The 16,507-nt window shown below is 43.1% G+C and overlaps 2 protein-coding genes across 2 annotated transcripts in view; one reads left to right on the forward strand and one right to left on the reverse strand.

Moving 5' to 3' along the window:
• LOC124375896 (serine/threonine-protein phosphatase 6 regulatory ankyrin repeat subunit A) overlaps positions 1-10,317 on the forward strand; it is a 41,976-nt gene extending 31,659 nt beyond the window's left edge. The window contains exons 11-28 of the mRNA XM_046834612.1: positions 182-261; positions 439-502; positions 661-729; positions 1,318-1,458; positions 2,328-2,439; positions 2,572-2,598; positions 2,855-2,929; positions 4,188-4,389; positions 4,792-4,879; positions 4,968-5,085; positions 5,340-5,559; positions 6,451-6,538; positions 6,700-6,783; positions 7,000-7,145; positions 7,248-7,330; positions 8,008-8,090; positions 8,563-8,654; positions 8,736-10,317. Coding sequence (XP_046690568.1) covers positions 182-261; positions 439-502; positions 661-729; positions 1,318-1,458; positions 2,328-2,439; positions 2,572-2,598; positions 2,855-2,929; positions 4,188-4,389; positions 4,792-4,879; positions 4,968-5,085; positions 5,340-5,559; positions 6,451-6,538; positions 6,700-6,783; positions 7,000-7,145; positions 7,248-7,330; positions 8,008-8,090; positions 8,563-8,654; positions 8,736-9,025 — 2,062 coding nt within the window. The 3' untranslated portion in view covers positions 9,026-10,317. The remainder of the gene's footprint in view (positions 1-181; positions 262-438; positions 503-660; positions 730-1,317; positions 1,459-2,327; positions 2,440-2,571; positions 2,599-2,854; positions 2,930-4,187; positions 4,390-4,791; positions 4,880-4,967; positions 5,086-5,339; positions 5,560-6,450; positions 6,539-6,699; positions 6,784-6,999; positions 7,146-7,247; positions 7,331-8,007; positions 8,091-8,562; positions 8,655-8,735) is intronic.
• Positions 9,530-16,507, reverse strand: btd (biotinidase). The gene is made up of 3 exons (XM_046834609.1): positions 16,005-16,507; positions 13,663-13,812; positions 9,530-13,262 (listed from the first exon to the last, which is right to left on the reverse strand). The coding sequence occupies exons 1-3, from the start codon at positions 16,209-16,211 to the stop codon at positions 12,057-12,059; spliced, it is 1,563 nt and encodes a 520-aa protein (XP_046690565.1). The 5' UTR covers positions 16,212-16,507; the 3' UTR covers positions 9,530-12,056.

Consider the following 16,507-nt stretch of genomic DNA (forward strand, 5'->3'; position numbering starts at 1 on the left):
CTCTCTATCTATCTATCTATCTATCTATCTATCTATCTATCTATCTATCTATCTATCTATTTATTTATCGGTCCTGTTGTTAGTGTTACTGTTGTATAAAATATGATTTGTCTGATATATGATCAGACAGCTCAGTGAGAATGTTCTGAGTTGAAGATGACTTGTCGTGTCTCCCGTGTAGACGCGCGCCCACGGCATGTTTCCTCTTCACCGCCGCCCTGAGTGGCTTCCCTGACTGCTGCCGGAAACTTCTGTCCTCCGGTGAGTCTGCCACTCAGGTGTACAGTGTGTGTGTGTGTGTGTGTGTGTGTGTGTGTGTGTGTGTGTGTGTGTGTGTGTGTGTGTGTGTGTGTGTGTGTGTGTGTGTGTGATATCAAGGCTTTCGGTGTGTATCCCGTTCGTATTTGACTTCCACATGCTGTTTCCGTGTCGCCTCAGGTTTCAATGTGGACGCTCCTGACGACTTTGGCAGGACGTGTTTGCATGCGGCGGCAGCTGGGGGGTGAGTTCCGTCACTGACTCTGATCACGTCCTGTGTTCATTATAAGATAAGATAAGATAAGAAATTTCTCTTTTACAGCAGCAAGGATAAATGTGATTGATGCTCATTGAGGTTCAGCTCGGATTAATTTAATCACTTTGTCTCTCTGAATTGTACAGAAATCTGGACTGTTTAAATCTGTTGCTGAACACCGGAGCTGACTTCAACCGGAAGGACAGTTTCGGAAGGTGAGTGTAGGACTGAGTTGTGTCCACTGGTACTTACATTTCTGACTCTCTTCCAGTTCTGACTCTCTTCCACCTCTGACTCTCTTCCAGTTCTGACTCTCCTCCAGTTCTGACTCTCTTCCACTTCTGATTCCACTTCTGACTCTCTTCCACTTCTGACTCTCCTCCAGTTCTGACTCTCTTCCATTTCTGACTCTCTTCCATTTCTGACTCTCTTCCATTTCTGACTCTCTTCCATTTCTGACTCTCTTCCATTTCTGACTCTCCTCCAGTTCTGACTCTCTTCCATTTCTGACTCTCTTCCATTTCTGACTCTCTTCCATTTCTGACTCTCTTCCATTTCTGACTCTCTTTCATTTCTGACTCTCCTCCACCTCTGACTCTCTTCCAGTTCTGACTCTCTTCCAGTTCTGACTCTCTTCCAGTTCTGACTCTTCTCCAGTTGACACTTTTGTCTGAAAGCGATAATTTCTATTTAGATGTTACTTTTATTAATGTAATTTTATTTCTGTGTGTGTGTGTGTGTGTGTGTGTGTGTGTGTGTGTGTGTGTGTGTGTGTGTGTGTGTGTGTGTGTGTGTGCGTTTAGGACACCACTGCACTATGCAGCCGCTAACTGTAATTACCAGTGCCTGTTTGCACTAGTGGGCTCAGGGGCGAGTGTGAATGACACGGACATGAGAGGCTGCAGCCCTCTGCACTACACTGCTGCCTCAGACACCGACGCCAAGTAAGAACACACACGCACGCACACACACACACACACACACGCGTGCGCGCACACACACACACACACACGTGCGCGCGCACACACACACACACACACACACACAAAAGGAAATGTACTGCCTGTGGTTCAGCTTTTAATAAGATTTTATCCTTTAAATGTTGTCCCTAATATGAGATTTGTCTTTTCAATTCAGTGTTTATGATGTTAACGTTTTAATGTTTCTGATGGATAAAAATGATCATTACCATTAATTAGAGGAAAAATACAAGGAAAATATTATGAGTACAGTAAAGGGATCAATGCCGCTTCTCAGTGACTCGTGATCTGATTATGGTGCAGGCGGTGGAGACAACACACTGAGAATAACACACTCAGGGGTTCAAGTGAGATATGAGGTGTCCTTGATTCTTCATTTGGGTGAACTAGATGGATGGATTGATGTATAGAAAGAAGGGAGAAAAGAAGGGAAAAAAGTAGGAAGGAAGGAAAGTGAGATGGAATGAAAGGAGGAAAGAAAGTAGGAAGGAAAGGAGGAAGGAATAATAAGAGAGAGCAGGAAAATAAGGAAGGAAAGTAAAAAGGAAGGAAGGAAAATAAGAGGGAGGGAAGAAAAGGAAGGAGGAAGGAAGGAAAGAAAAAAGAAAAGATTAAAGGAAGGAAGGAAAGAAGGAAATTAAGAAGGAAGGAATAGTGCTTTTCAAATGCGTTTGTTCTCCACACATCAACCAATGAGTGCAGTAGTTTCCAGGGAGTGCCCCCCCCCCCCTCCCCCCTTCATTATTTTGATTTTTTTTAATCTTTTTTTATTTATTCATTTATTTTATTCTTTTATTCTGTGTGTGTGTGTGTGTGTGTGTTGTGTATTCCAGGTGCTTGGAGTATTTATTGCGTAACGATGCCAATCCAGGGATCCGAGACAAACAGGGCTACAATGCAGTGCACTACGCCTCGGCCCACGGTCACCGCCTCTGCCTCGAACTGGTCAGCCTCGATCTCTTCCACTCACTCTTACTTCTCTTTCCCTAACACACACACACACACACACACACACATACACCTAGACAGTGCTTTATTTATCCTGTTGTACTGAGCCATGTTTCTGTGTTCCTGCAGATTGCCAGTGAAACCCCGCTGGATGTGGTGAGTTTGTATGAAAGCTATTCAGATCCATTTCCATTCGCAGGAACGACTACAAGATTAATATAATACCCACACCGACCGCCATGAACCGATTTGTTTTTCAGACAGTACAACAGAGATTTGTACTACAGTGCCCCCATGTGGAGCTCTGAGCTCATTGGCTGTCATCTATTACAGTTGTTTTTTTGTTTTTTTTTTAAGTGTGTAATGGTTTTAAAGTAGTTTTTTTCCACATGCTTTGTGTGTTTGTTCTCAGCTTATGGAGACGTCTGGGAACGATATCTTGAATGACACCAATGGCCAGGCTCCCATCAGCCCTTTACACTTAGCAGTGAGTAAAACTGTAGCTTCCTTGTTTTACATTTGACATTTATGGCATTTGGCAGATGCCCTTATCCAGAGCTCCTAACATTTATTTCATTCATACAACTGAGCAGCTATGGGGGTTAAGGGCCTTGGTCAAGGACCCAGAAATGGCAGCTTGGGATTTGAACTCACAACCTTCAGATCCAAAATTCAATGCTTTAACCTCTAAGCTTTCACTTGGCCTTTTTCTAACATGTTTAAAAGATCTAGCTCAGGGATCTCATTCCACATTTGAGGTGGAAAAAAGGATGCGTGTTACAGAAACCCTGAGATTAAAGATTAATTGCCAGAAATAAACAAGCTTAGGGCATGACCAAAACATGTGTGTATGATCCACAACTCCACACCTATCACACAAGGGATCATGAGATTTTGATATTTTTATGTAAAAGTCTTGTTCTTATGATTTTTGAGTTTCCTGAGAGTCTGTTCCCAATGTAACATCAGATACTTCTCTTTCCTGACAGGAGTGGAAGCTTTTTTTTTTTTGTAGCGTATGTTGTGCATTCTTAAATGCTTTCCTGATTAGATGCCTCATTCTTGGGCACTTGTGCAAGGCCCTTAACCCTCTGTGCACCACAGCAGCTGTATTAAGGCTGACCGTGCTTGTTGACCCACAGCTCAAACAGTTCTTCTTTTGACTTTTCTCATTTCATTGGTTCTTCTCATATGATAGCTGCACCATTAGATCCCAGATCAACAATTTCTAAAATCCTCAAACCAGTCCATGTCTATAGTCAAGAATCACAGAGGACGCGTTTTTCCCTCATTGAAGTTACATTAATGAGACGATGAAAAACAATAACAAATCCCCGGATCTATCTGCAAAAAAAACCTGCTCACGCATCCATACTGATAGTTTTTCCGGGCTGCATTATACAGTATGAGAGTGGCCTCTAGAGGCAAATCACTGCCACTGCTTGCGTTTTTTTTGAAGGTTTTCTTTATTATTAATAATTTTGGAAGTAACTGTGTTGCTTTTTGTTTCATTTTAAATGCGTTTTTTATATAATTATATTTATTAATAGTTATTATATTCGTATTTATTTCATTTAGCACATTTTCATGATTCAGTGCTGTTTTTTTTTTTTATTTTTACAATAATAAATTTCAGTAGTATTTTCAATGGAGTGTTTTGTTTTTTAATCCTTTCGATTAATCGGCAAGTACGATCCAACCTAGCGATCGCTATCCGTAAAATCTAAAATTGTTGTGCATTCAAGGCTTACCACGGCCATCATCAGGCTCTGGAGGTGCTGGTTCAGTCCCTGTTGGACCTGGATGTGCGAACAGTGCAGGGACACACGCCACTGGACCTGGCTGCCTTTAAAGGCCATGTGGAATGTGTGGATGTGCTCATCAACCAGGGAGCGTCCATCCTGCTGAAGGAATACACACACAAAAGAACTCCCATTCATGCTGCAGGTGGGAAACTTAACACATCTTTTATACAATGTTTTTATAATTTTTTTTTTTTAATTGATGATTTCATTTATTAAGGGGAAAAAGCTGGAAAAAATGACTGGCTCTGTGTGAAAAAGTTATTGCCCCTAAACCTAATAACTGGTTGTGTGGTGGCAGCAACTGCAATCAAGCATTTGCAAGAAAACGTATAAAAATAAAAAATAAAAATAAAAAAAAAGGCAAAAATAAATAAATTAAGGGGCAAATACTTTTTCACAGCATCAGGTGTTGCTCTCAGGCATAGTCAGCATTTGCCGCTGTTGTAGATTTGATCAGTTCTGTGGGTGTGTTTTTGTATGTGTGTGTGTGTGTGGTGTTGATACGAATGTATTGGATACTAATAAGGGGGGATGTTTTTTGTAGCCATGAACGGCCACTCGGAATGTCTCCGCCTCCTCATCAGTAACGCCGGCCCACCATCAGCCGTCGACGTCCACGACGGGAACGGACAGTGAGTGACGAGAAGTCGATTCGCAGCAGTGTGAATTGTGCATCGTTTTTTCGTATATTTATTCTGACGTGATTGTGATTGCGAACAGAACCCCTCTCATGCTGGCGGTCCTGAACGGACATACGGAGTGCGTCTACTTCCTGATCAGCAAAGGAGCCAACGTGGGAGCCCGGGACAAGTGGGCCAGGACGGCCCTTCACCGCGGGGTCTGTTACACACGTCATACATGCACTCGCGTACCTTTATGATATATTTATGATGCCTCCTGATGATATACACAGTCAGTATTGTGTTGCTATCAAGCAGGTAATGAAGTGGTGGTACTTCAAATGGTTTTCTTTATAATGTATCGGTTTTTAAACCCCTGATTTAAACCTGATTTAAGAAAGAAATCAATTCCTTGTATTTTCATTCTGGAGGACATCACCTGATCTTGTATGCTGTGTATGTTTACATGCAGGCGGTGACTGGGCACGAGGCATGTGTGGAGGCACTGTTGCAGCACGGGGCCAGTGTGTGTGTGCGGGACAGCAGAGGGCGCACAGCCATGCACCTAGCCGCAGCGTGCGGTCACATCGGGGTGCTGGGGTCACTGCTGCAGGCTGCACACTCCCAAAACACGGTTCCAGTCATCATGGATAGCTGTGGATACACTGCACTGCACTGGGCCTGCTACAACGGTACATAACATGACTGAAGTGAAAAACACTGATTATCTCTTCATCATGCCACCTGGTAGTGGATATATTTATTAGGCAGCAAGTGAACATCTTGACCTCAAATTTGAAGTGTTAGAAGCAGGAAAAATGGGCGAGCGTAAGGATTCGAGCGAGTTTGAAACATTGTGACGGCTAGACGTCTGGGTCAGAGCGTCTCCAAAACTGCAGCTGGTGTAGGATGTTCCTCGTCTGCAGGGGTCAGTGTCTATCAAAAGTGCTCCAAGGAAGGAACAGTAGTGAACCGGCGAAGTTAATGCTCATGGAGCAAAATGGGGACCAACAGAATATTAGGAAGGTGGTCATAATGTTATGCCTGATCAGTGTATATGGATTTGCAAAACACTTGAGAACTAGTGAGAAACTTAGGGGGGCGGGGGGTTCTGTCGTGAAAGTAGGACTCGAGACCGAAATGTTCTCAGAGCACTGTCTTGTTGAATATTTGTTCATGTGCATTACATCAATTCATGTTTGTTTAAAAAAAACTTAAACAAATGAAATAATTCTGTTTCATACCCATTTTTGCTCAAAATGTAAAATATTTCAAAATACGCCTCAGTTTCTGAACATCATCTCTAGTGATTGAGTTATTTGGGTTTGTGGGGACTCGAACAACCCGAAAGTTCAGAGAATTTCATATGGATCAATAGGTACTTGCAACAAGGGTAAGAGAAAAACTCCCCTGAGATGGTGTGAGGAAGAAACCCATCCTCATCATCCAATGTCCATTCAATATAGTTACATCATTGTTGAAGTTCTCAGCTGTTGATTGCTCCTAAGCCCTAACTTTCTTTCTTTCTTTCTTTCTTTCTTTCTTTCTTTCTTTCTTTCTTTCTTTCTTTCTTTCTTTCTCAGGTCATGATACATGTGTAGAGGCTCTGTTAGAGCAGGAGGTGTTCCACAGAATGGAGGGAAACTCCTTCAGTCCACTTCATTGTGCTGTGTAAGCTGTGTTTACATATTATTCACTGAAAAGGTTTGTTGTGTGTGTGTGTGTGTGTGTGTGTGTGTGTGTGTGTGTGTGTGTGTGTGTGTGTGTGTGTGTGTGTGTTTGTGTGTGTGTGTTTACAGCTGTTTCTCTCTCCTCTCTCTTTCCTGTAACAGAATCAGTGATAATGAAGGTTCAGCTGAGCTGCTGATTGACACATTGGGTCCTGCCATTGTTAACGCCACCGACTCCAAATCCAGGTCAGGACAAGTTTCTGCAGCAGTTTGATCACACCAGGTTTCCTCTGCTATACGAAATATCATTCCTAATGCTCTTAAAAAGTCTCGTGTTACAGAACTTTTTGGTACCACCTGATAGTGTTTATGATAATTGGGTTTATGTTTTGTACCTTTATTATTATTGGAGTAAATTCCCCATGACTGATCCGATTCGTTATTATCTCTGTTTGCCTTCAGGACGCCCCTGCATGCCGCAGCCTACACGGACCACGTGGAATGTCTCCAGCTGCTTCTCGGGCACAACGCCCAGGTGAACGCCATCGACGCTCTGGGCAAGACACCCCTCATGATGGCGGCTGAGAACGGCCAGACGAACACCGTGGGTAAGACTGATGCGGTGTTGTGAGCTTTCATTCTGCACAGGGTGCATGCTGGGACCTTTTTGTTTCTGAGCGAAAGATCTGAAATCCGTCTGTAATGTGCAGAGGTGCTGGTGACGAAAGCGAAGGCAGACCTCACGCTCCAGGACGCAAACAAGAACACGGCCCTACATTTAGCCTGCAGCAAGGTAATACACAGAATACACACCCTATCAGATTTAATTACAGTTTCATATATTTTTGTCCATGATTTTTTATTCAATTATCCCCAGTAGTCCATTCTTTTCTATCCAATCAGATTTCAGCAGTCATATTAAGCACTGCAGGATATTTTTTTTTAACCATTAACTCCATGTTGAGCGACTGTTGCTTTAACCAATCAGACGGCGAGTTGCTGACTCCGGGGCCATCCAGCAGGCGTCCAATCACGTCTGCATTTTCACTAGTCAGAATTCGCAACCCGCATCTGTAGCAAACTGCACGAGCTGCAATAGCTGGTTTCTTTTTTCATTCCACGACGGCTGAAGAAACCGTTTCGTGCGCAGATACACTTATATTACAGACTTTTTAAGAGACCATCAGGAAAGGTCTGTGGGTACAGTGAAAGGAGACGTGTTGAATTGCGTTCTTCGCTTTAGACATTCATTCTAGCTGTATAAGATTCGTGTCCATGATTCTGCATTTCTTTATAATGCTGACGGTTTCTGCAGCCGTGGCGTCATGATGATGGTATTAAGAGGTGGATCGGTTCAGGTAGGACACCACTGAAGATGTGGAATGCATGACCCGTCACTGACACACACTGCACTCAAACACGATTTTATACCGATGTTAAACGTGTTTGGTGTGTGCGTTTCTCCTGCAGGGCCATGAAACCAGTGCCTTGTTAATTCTGGAGAAGGTCTCGGACCGGAACCTGATCAACGCGACAAACACAGCTCTACAGACGTACGTACAGTTCTCACACACGCTCAAACAGCTCTACAGAATCAAGAAAGTTTCGAGACTAGCGCGTGACAGATCCGGTCTCTTTTGCCGAACGTCCTCACTGAGATGCTTTACAACCTAGTGGTAGAACACGCTATTGACGCTGTGGACCCTGGGGACGGATTCTCGATGCACAATTATAGAAATAGACGATGAGCATGCACTTAGTCGAGCTGCGGACCTGATTTTGATTGTGGAGATGATGGGCTCTTCCACTGTAAAGGCTGTTGCTTCGTCTCAAGGTGGTACCCGTGCATGCACCCGTACCCCCAAGTTTAGTCTCCGGTAACGTCGGCGTGTCACAAACCTAGTCTGGAACTTTTGATACTTTTATCTTTCGCAAATCACATCAGGTCCCATGTTCTCTACTCCTTTATCTGGTACTGTTTGCGTTTTTGCTGAGCGTGCGGTTATTTGTTTGGTCACTCCGCAGGCCGCTGCACGTCGCTGCCCGTAACGGACTCGCGGTCGTAGTGCAGGAGCTGCTGGGTAAAGGCGCGAGTGTCCTGGCTGTGGATGAAAATGGTGATTAAATCTCTCTTTCTTTTTTTAACACTATAAAACTCTCGTTCGGAACGTTAAACCCGGCCTGATCTCGCCTTACAGGTTACACCCCAGCTTTAGCGTGTGCCCCGAACAAAGACGTGGCCGACTGCCTGGCGCTGATCCTGGCCACCATGATGCCCGTCTCCCCGGCCAGCACGGGCACCGTTTCCGGGCTCACCTTCAGCGCCATAAACCATTACTGTAGCCCTTCCAAAGGAGTGACCTTCGACCCTGTACCCGGGATGCGCTCCGGACACCCGTCTTACTGCAGCTTCAACAGTCTGGGTCGTGAAGACGGAATCGTGGTCCACGACGAGGAATTTAACGACTCGGATTCTGAGACGTACTGAGGATCACGCTTTCATCTCGGAGCGCTCGGTCCCTGGAGATCTCCGAACCAAATCGAGCGCTGCGACTTTTGTGTTTTGGAACGAGAAATGTGCTGCTACAATTCTGGGAGTTCATTTAGGAAAATCCGGATGGAATTACTGCCGCTACGACTTTATTCTCGTAATTTCGACTTTGAAATCATAGCGTTATAAGAATATTCCCCTAATTTCTACTTTATTCTCGCATTCCTACGACTTTATTTACATATCACTACGACTTTATTCTCGGAGTCTTCGATTTTATATATATATATTTTTTACATGGCACTAAAACAACTCCGTACTAAATGCGGATTTCATAACAACAAAAACAAAGTTCAAGGTTTCAAAAATTATCTCTGGTTTCCATCATCAATATAACGAAGTTCACTCGTTCATTAAGACTCATGTGGTCCTGTTGGCGACGGTATTGACACGGGTGTTATTCAGCTCATTACACGTGTTTTCGGAGGTTCCTGGGTTTTGTTTTTCACCTTCAAAACGACATTCGATGGGAAATTCCGTTTCATTTCAATATTAAAGTACATTTTTTCCGTATAGCAACATCTCACCTCCTACCTCGGATGGCGGCACTCGAGCCTTTCCAAATCGAATAAAAAAGGGAATTGCTGTTCCAAAATTGGTTTTAAATTTGAGAAAAAAAATTCTCGTAATTTCAACTTTATTCTCCTTATTTCGACTTTAAAGTCGTAGCGCTACAAGAATATTCTCGTATTGTGACGACTTCATTCTCATAATCGTTATTTTAAATTTTTTGTATTATTATTTTCTTTACGTAGCGCTAAAACGCCATCATAGGTTCCAAAATGTTAAATCCTCCGTGTTACAATTAAACGCAATTACACACACAGAATTAGAAATTTGACTAGATTTTTATTTAATTTGAATCAATTCTGATTGTAGTGGCACGTTTCTCATTCCGTTCCTTTCGAGCTACAGTTCGCTTCCTTAAACGTCTCGGAAGCGTCTCAAGAGCAGGAGTGGGAGAAACCAGGACGTTGTGGATCGTCGTCGTTACAGCATGATCTGGATTGTGTTCGCCATCACCCATGGGTTCAGTTCTTCCAGTCCTACGTTCTGATGCATTTAACATCTACACACTCATCATAATAATAATAATAATAATAATAATAATAATAACGACTACTGTGGAAGCTCCTCGAAACAATCCCTGCCTGGAGAAGAGAAAGGGAAGAAAATCATGTAACCCAGGGGACCAAGATGCCCTTTATAAAGCATGAGTTTGTATTTTTTCTTTGTTTGTGGGTTTTTTAATTATTATTATTTATTTATTACTAGGATTACCTGAGACTCTGACTGCCGCGAAGTTCTCGCCGAAGACGCGAGACGGACGGATTTCTCAGAACCGCGGAGCATTAAAGGGCATTGTGACGAATTTCTTACACACCAAGTCTGACCAGCTATGGATGTGACAGGGTTTATACACACTGAGTGCTGGCTTTCAGTGAATCGTAACATTTGCAATAGAGGAAAGGCGTGTGTGTGTGTGTGTGTGTGTGAGTGTGGGTCTGCATTTAGGTGTGCGAGTGATGTACATGTTTAATAAACTGCAGCCTTTTATAAAGGGTAAAACTGACTTCGCTGGAAAAAAAAAAAGAAGACTAATAAATCTTGAATATTTTCATCACACCTCAATAAGGGCGCTTTGGGAATGGGTGCTCGAACACCTGTGCCTGAGGTTGATCTGGAAAAAATAAACTCCACCCTGAGTAGCCCGCTTCCTGCTCATACAAAAAACAATCAGTTGTAGTAAATATTATTCTGTATAGCCTTCAGAGCTCGAACAAGTGCTGGAAAGTAGAGGTCGACAGATTCATCGGTTTTACTGATTAATCGGCACTGGTATTTTATTGAAAATATCGTACCGGCGGTTTTTCCGGGTTGCAGCTAAAAAGGTCTGCTGTCATTACGAGAGCGGCCTCTAGAGGCGAATCACTGACACCACGTGCTGTTTGTTTTTACACGCCAGCACATTTTTATGATTCAGTACTGTTTTTTTTTATTTTTGTAATCAAGCTCAGTGCTATTTTATGGGGGATTTTTGTTTGTTTTTTAATCCAGAATCCAGTAACTATTCATTGGTGAACGGTAAGTACAATCCAACCCAGCTATCAGTATCTGTAAAATTTCTGCATTTCTGGAATCATCCGTAATATTTGCAAAGCAGTAAGAGCATTTCTCAAAACAATGTGTACAAACAGCACAACAGAATAGATTCCTTGCAAAAACCTGTATTTTTCTCAAAATCCTCAGTTCATCCCTCAAAAAGTTCAGGCATGTTGTCAGTATGACTGTGCAGGGTTTCAGCGTTTCCTGATGTAAACTAGGGTTTGGGTTACAATGACTGAAAATGCACAGAGGCTGAATTTTTCTGTACGGCGTCTCTGAGCTTCAACAGCACAAATAAACACATTACTGTACGTGGGATGTTGATTGCAAGAGACCGAACAGGATTCACACTTTTACTGTACTGTATTAGTGTTCACTCGTTTACTGGTTTATTCATTTTCCGAAATTGTAATTGTTTTGTCGCCAATAGAGATTTTGGAATCTCTATTTTAGAGAACAAGATCTGACGCCGTTCACTCGCCTGCATAAGTGACATTTAAGGTTCGTCTGCACAATTCATCAAATCAAGACAACAAAATGTAATAGAAATTTAAGCTTGATGAAAGATGATAACTGGTTTAACCATTTTGCATTCAATATACTGATGCTGAGATGTTTTGGGGGTTAAAACTCTTCAGGTGAGAACCAGTATAATATATTTTGATCAACATGAACATAAACACCTGGTAATGTAGGAAACAGCAGACACTCTTACACAATCGATTAAACGAATGTAAAGCATTTACAATTTGTTCAAAGCAACAAAGGATGTGGAGGTTAAACAAGTCGTTTTGAGAATTTCATTTCTGATCTGAGAAACGCTCCAAAGCAACTAGAGAACGATGCTAAAAGAAAAAGAATGCTATTGGCCGTCTTTCTCGTACACTCTGCCGTACAGCATGGCGGTCAACAGGCCGCTGCTCATTCCTTTCCGGCTCATATAAAAGCTGCCGTTTTCCCAGCCGGATTCGTCCGGTCGTTCCGGGTTCACGCCGCTGCCCAGGACGCCGGCGTACACGTGCTCTGTGCCAAATGCTGCACGAAGGTGAAAGTCGATGGGAGTGTGCGCCTGCTCGGTCTCTCCTCCACAGCTTTCCTGATGGAGCCCTGTGCAGAGAACTAAAGCGCACACCTCGAGGTAGTACATCCCGTGGACCACGTGGAGGCCTTTAAATGCCCCCAGCGCATAGAGCTCTTCCTCACGGGTGGATTCCGCCCTCCGGAAGAGCAAGTGGCAGCAGAACGAGCCGTCGCATACGCTAAGATTGCCTTCTCTGCCGTGTAGGGGTACGAGTGAGAATTTATCATACATCATTGTGGAGGTAAACGGGACGGACCAGGGGTTACAGCTGGAATCTTCTTTTTGGCAAAATTCGGGGTCGGATTCTCCTTTCTGGAGGAGTCTAAACTTCGTGTCCTCGCTTGGACTTGCTTTGGGAAAGCCTGAGAAAGGAACTAACTTCAGTCTAGTGCTTTCCGGGTCATCCCTGAGCATTATGGGATCCAAGACCGGCACTTTGAGCACCAGCAGTTTTCCAGCTTCCCCCTCCGTGTCGTGATGATAAAGCGCGTCCCAGGGCGTAAAAATCCCGCTCCCGGTCATACCCAAAGCGGCTGAGCGGATGTTCGCTGCCAGCAAAGTGACACCGGCTGAATAAGAAAAGGAACGCTGAAACTGCACAGCGGCCAGCAGGGGGAGCTGGTTCATCCATGCTGTAGGATACACAAACTGCCTGATGCCCATGTCTTTGACCAGGGTCACAGCCGGTTCCCGGAATAATATATCAAAACAAGTGAAGACCCCAAAGCGGCCGGCGAACGGAGTAGCAAACGTCACATACTCGCACTCAGGAGGCATGTCGAAGGCTGCCTCGAAGTACAGGTTCTGTTTGTGGTATCTGGCCACGATGGTGCCGTTAGCGCTAAACACGACGTCCGTGTTAAACTGGTAGCGACCGTCAGCTGGACACCGCGGGTCGACTGTCCTGTTGCAGGGCTGGCAGTCGGCCATGTTCGCCACCAGGAAGAGACCGTTCTTCTGGGCCATGCAGCTCAAACGATGCAGGACCTGAGGAGAATGAACGTTCAGTGGTTTTGTTTTATATATATTACGCAATAAAAACTTTTCTGCAATCCTATTCTTTTGAAGCTTTTCTGCAATCTTGTCCATGTGTTTTCTTCTGAATATTTACAGATTGTTTCCCCATGTTGGGAAGTTGATGAGATGTTTGACTTCTGATCGAAAGGATACGAGTTTAAATCCCAGCCACAAAGTTGCCACTGCTGGGCCCTTTATCAAGGCCCAAAACTAATCAGTTGTAAGTTGCTCTAGAATCTAGAGTCTAGATAATCACTTCTGCCAACTGGCATAAAGATAAATGTAAAAAATAAATAGAATTCAGTCTGCGTGACTCCCAACACCTCAGTTTAAGGTAAAAATTCTGATTAAGCCTAAATAAACATGTTACCTCTGTGTTTGGGAATTTGTCTGGGTCTGCACACGGGCTCCACGTCACCGCTCCGGGGTCCGGCACCGTCTCCAGGTACGCAGCTATCGACTCTCTGCTGTAGTTGAATCCATGAATGGCGTCTTCTGGAAACACCAGGATCTGCGCTCCCTGTAAAAAGTGCAAGTTCAGCGTTCAAGAAGCTATTTATATATATATACACACATACAGTATCTCAGTTGAGTGAGATTCAGCAATCATTTTACCATCTTTTTAAGGGACAGTATAAATAAAACTTGAATATATTTTAGAGTAGTTAATATGCAGCAATACAGATTTACTCTCCTCTGAAAATAACTCAACATACAGCCGTTATTGTCGATATAACTGGCAACAAAAGTGAGTACACCCTCAGTGATAACAGCTGTACGTCATGTAACTTATGCAACGCCACATTCATGTTCTTGTCTGCTTGTCAGGACCATACAGATTTGTGTATCTTGTATTAGAGCAGTTATAATCTGGTGCTTTATGTCTAATTCTCTCATACTGACTACTGGATGTTCAACATGCACCTCATGGTAAAGACTCCCTGAGAATTTGAGAATTAGAATCGTTTCTCTCCACAAAGATGCCAATTCTGTAAGAAGATCAGTAACTGCCTGAAACTGAGTTACAGTACAGTGGTCAGGTTCATACAGAGGTTTCTTCCCAACGTCACTTCCCAATACAAACACGCCCAGTAATATAGTCCCACACCTAAAAAATTGATGGACAGATTTCCGTGCAAGGCATCGGAAATGCAAATGCAAAAGGAATTGTGATTCCATTTGAGTTTTGGCAGGCTACAGGCGTGACGCAAAGAAAGTAAATAGTCATGGCCTTAAATGGTTATAACTCGTAAGACAGTGGAACTACGGTTTTAAATGGACTTTGCTTTTCCATTTAAAATTTGGCAGTAACTGTGGGATCGAGAAAGCAAAAAAAACGCAAATGTTAATGCAATTAAATACAATCTGCAATTCATTCAGTACGAAACATCCTTCCTAAGTGTACTGTTCAGTGTTAGATGCTTAAATGCAAAACTTTTCATCCAAATTGTGGTCCTGAGTCATTGTAGCAGTCTGTTGATATTGATTGGAGTCTCACAGCCTTATATCTTGATGATGATTCACAGAAATTATTTGGAAATAAAACGTCTGGCAATAAAATGGCACTAAATCTGAAGTATGTTTAAAAAGTGACCTAATTTATAATTAACTACTATTAATAAGATTTCCACAGAATGACTCAAGAAAGCCTCAGGAGCTGAACGAAGATGTCCTTACGTAAGAAAAGGGATATCTAATAGTCCTTATTTCACTCTCCCCGTCATCCCTCTATTCTCCTTTTTTATTTCTTTCACTTTCTCCCTCCATCGAGTTAAACATGCTCATAAGGTGACCAGTGACCAGTGTTCCTGTCTATAGGTCAACCCAATCATTGGCTTTGCAAAAATCCATACCAATAGTTTTTCCGGGTTGCGTTATACAATACGAGAGCGGCCTCTAGAGGTGAATCGCTGGCACCACATGCTATTTATTTAAAGCGTCTTTTTTTATTCATTTTCAGTTTTATTCACAACTGTTTTTATTTATTTGGAGTGCTACTTTTTGTTTCAGCTTGAATGATGTCTTATTTTCCTTAATATTTTGTTTGTGCTTTTTTTTTCCCTTTTCCCACTTAGTTTTTTAACTTAACAGTTTTTATACACTCAATATGATTACAACACAGGGTTTTACACGATTTTTAACAGCCGTTCCACACAGTGCCAGTCTTCACACCCTCAAATCAACACCCACATCACCATCAGCAGCAACTGCTAAGCACCTCTGCTCACAACCTCCAAGCACAAACCTCCACTGAAACCATCACACCACGACATGGATTTGGACTGGAATTAATATAAACATAAAAAGTAAAGTCTGCTGCAATGGCAACAGTTCTGCATTTAAGCACCCATCACTGAAGACCTCAACAATGATGAAACTGTAATTAATGGACATTCAATGGGCGATGAAGATGAGGATTGGTTCCTTTTTTGAGTCTGATTCCTCTCAGGTTTCTTCCTCATGAAGTCGATGTAGGAGCCACTGGTTCGTTTGTAAGGGATAAACTTATGAATAGATATTTTATAAACTATTTATCTCTGTAATGCTGTTTTTGGACAATATCCATTGCTGAAAGAGTTCCACAGATACATTTTATGGAACTGCTCCACCTCAGTTTCATGTTATTTGTAATTTATGAATGATTGGTCTACAGGGAGTGAGAGGACACGTGGTTTTAACTCTGGAAATCTGAGAGCTTCTGCTCTGCATCACCTGCTGTGCAGCGGAAGTGGCCTGATCTTCCAACACATCCAGGTTCCGGTTCATGTGCTTCAGCGCGGATCTCCGTCCCACGATCTGTTTCGGATCCGGGTTGAGGAGAACCCGGTGTTCATACACTGCAGCCGTGTAAAACAGATCTTCGGCCGCTGTGTTGAGACAAATCCCGAGAAAACACCAGGCTGCTACAACGAGCGCCATGACGGACGGTCAAAGTTCAGCTTTACACTGTTAACATGAGTTTAACCCTCCGAACGGAAGTGACTTAATGTCTATTAGCCGTGTTTCCGGTCCAAAGTGTTATTTAATGTGTGTGTGCTACTGAAAAAAATCACCCCGACTCACGCCACGTGCTCTGAATTGTTGTTTTGTTGTTTTTCCGGGACGTTTATGACGCCTCCTGGTGACGTCACGGGTAAGTCGCGATTCCATTGGATGGAAACGGAACACGTCCGCATTCGGGTGCGCTCATTGGACAACACAATTCAAGTTAAAAA

Source organism: Silurus meridionalis, chromosome 22 (genome assembly GCF_014805685.1).
Source record: "Silurus meridionalis isolate SWU-2019-XX chromosome 22, ASM1480568v1, whole genome shotgun sequence".
Classification (NCBI taxonomy): Eukaryota; Metazoa; Chordata; class Actinopteri; order Siluriformes; family Siluridae; genus Silurus; species Silurus meridionalis.

Coding starts and splice junctions, on each gene's coding strand:
- btd (XM_046834609.1), bottom strand. CDS start 16,211: ATGGCGCTCGTTGTAGCAGCCTGGTGTTTTCTCGGGATTTGTCTCAAC. Junction 13,813..16,004: donor CCACTTCCGCTGCACAGCAG/GTGATGCAGAGC, acceptor CACTTTTTACAG/GGAGCGCAGATCCTGGTGTT. Junction 13,263..13,662: donor ACAAATTCCCAAACACAGAG/GTAACATGTTTA, acceptor CATTCTCCTCAG/GTCCTGCATCGTTTGAGCTG.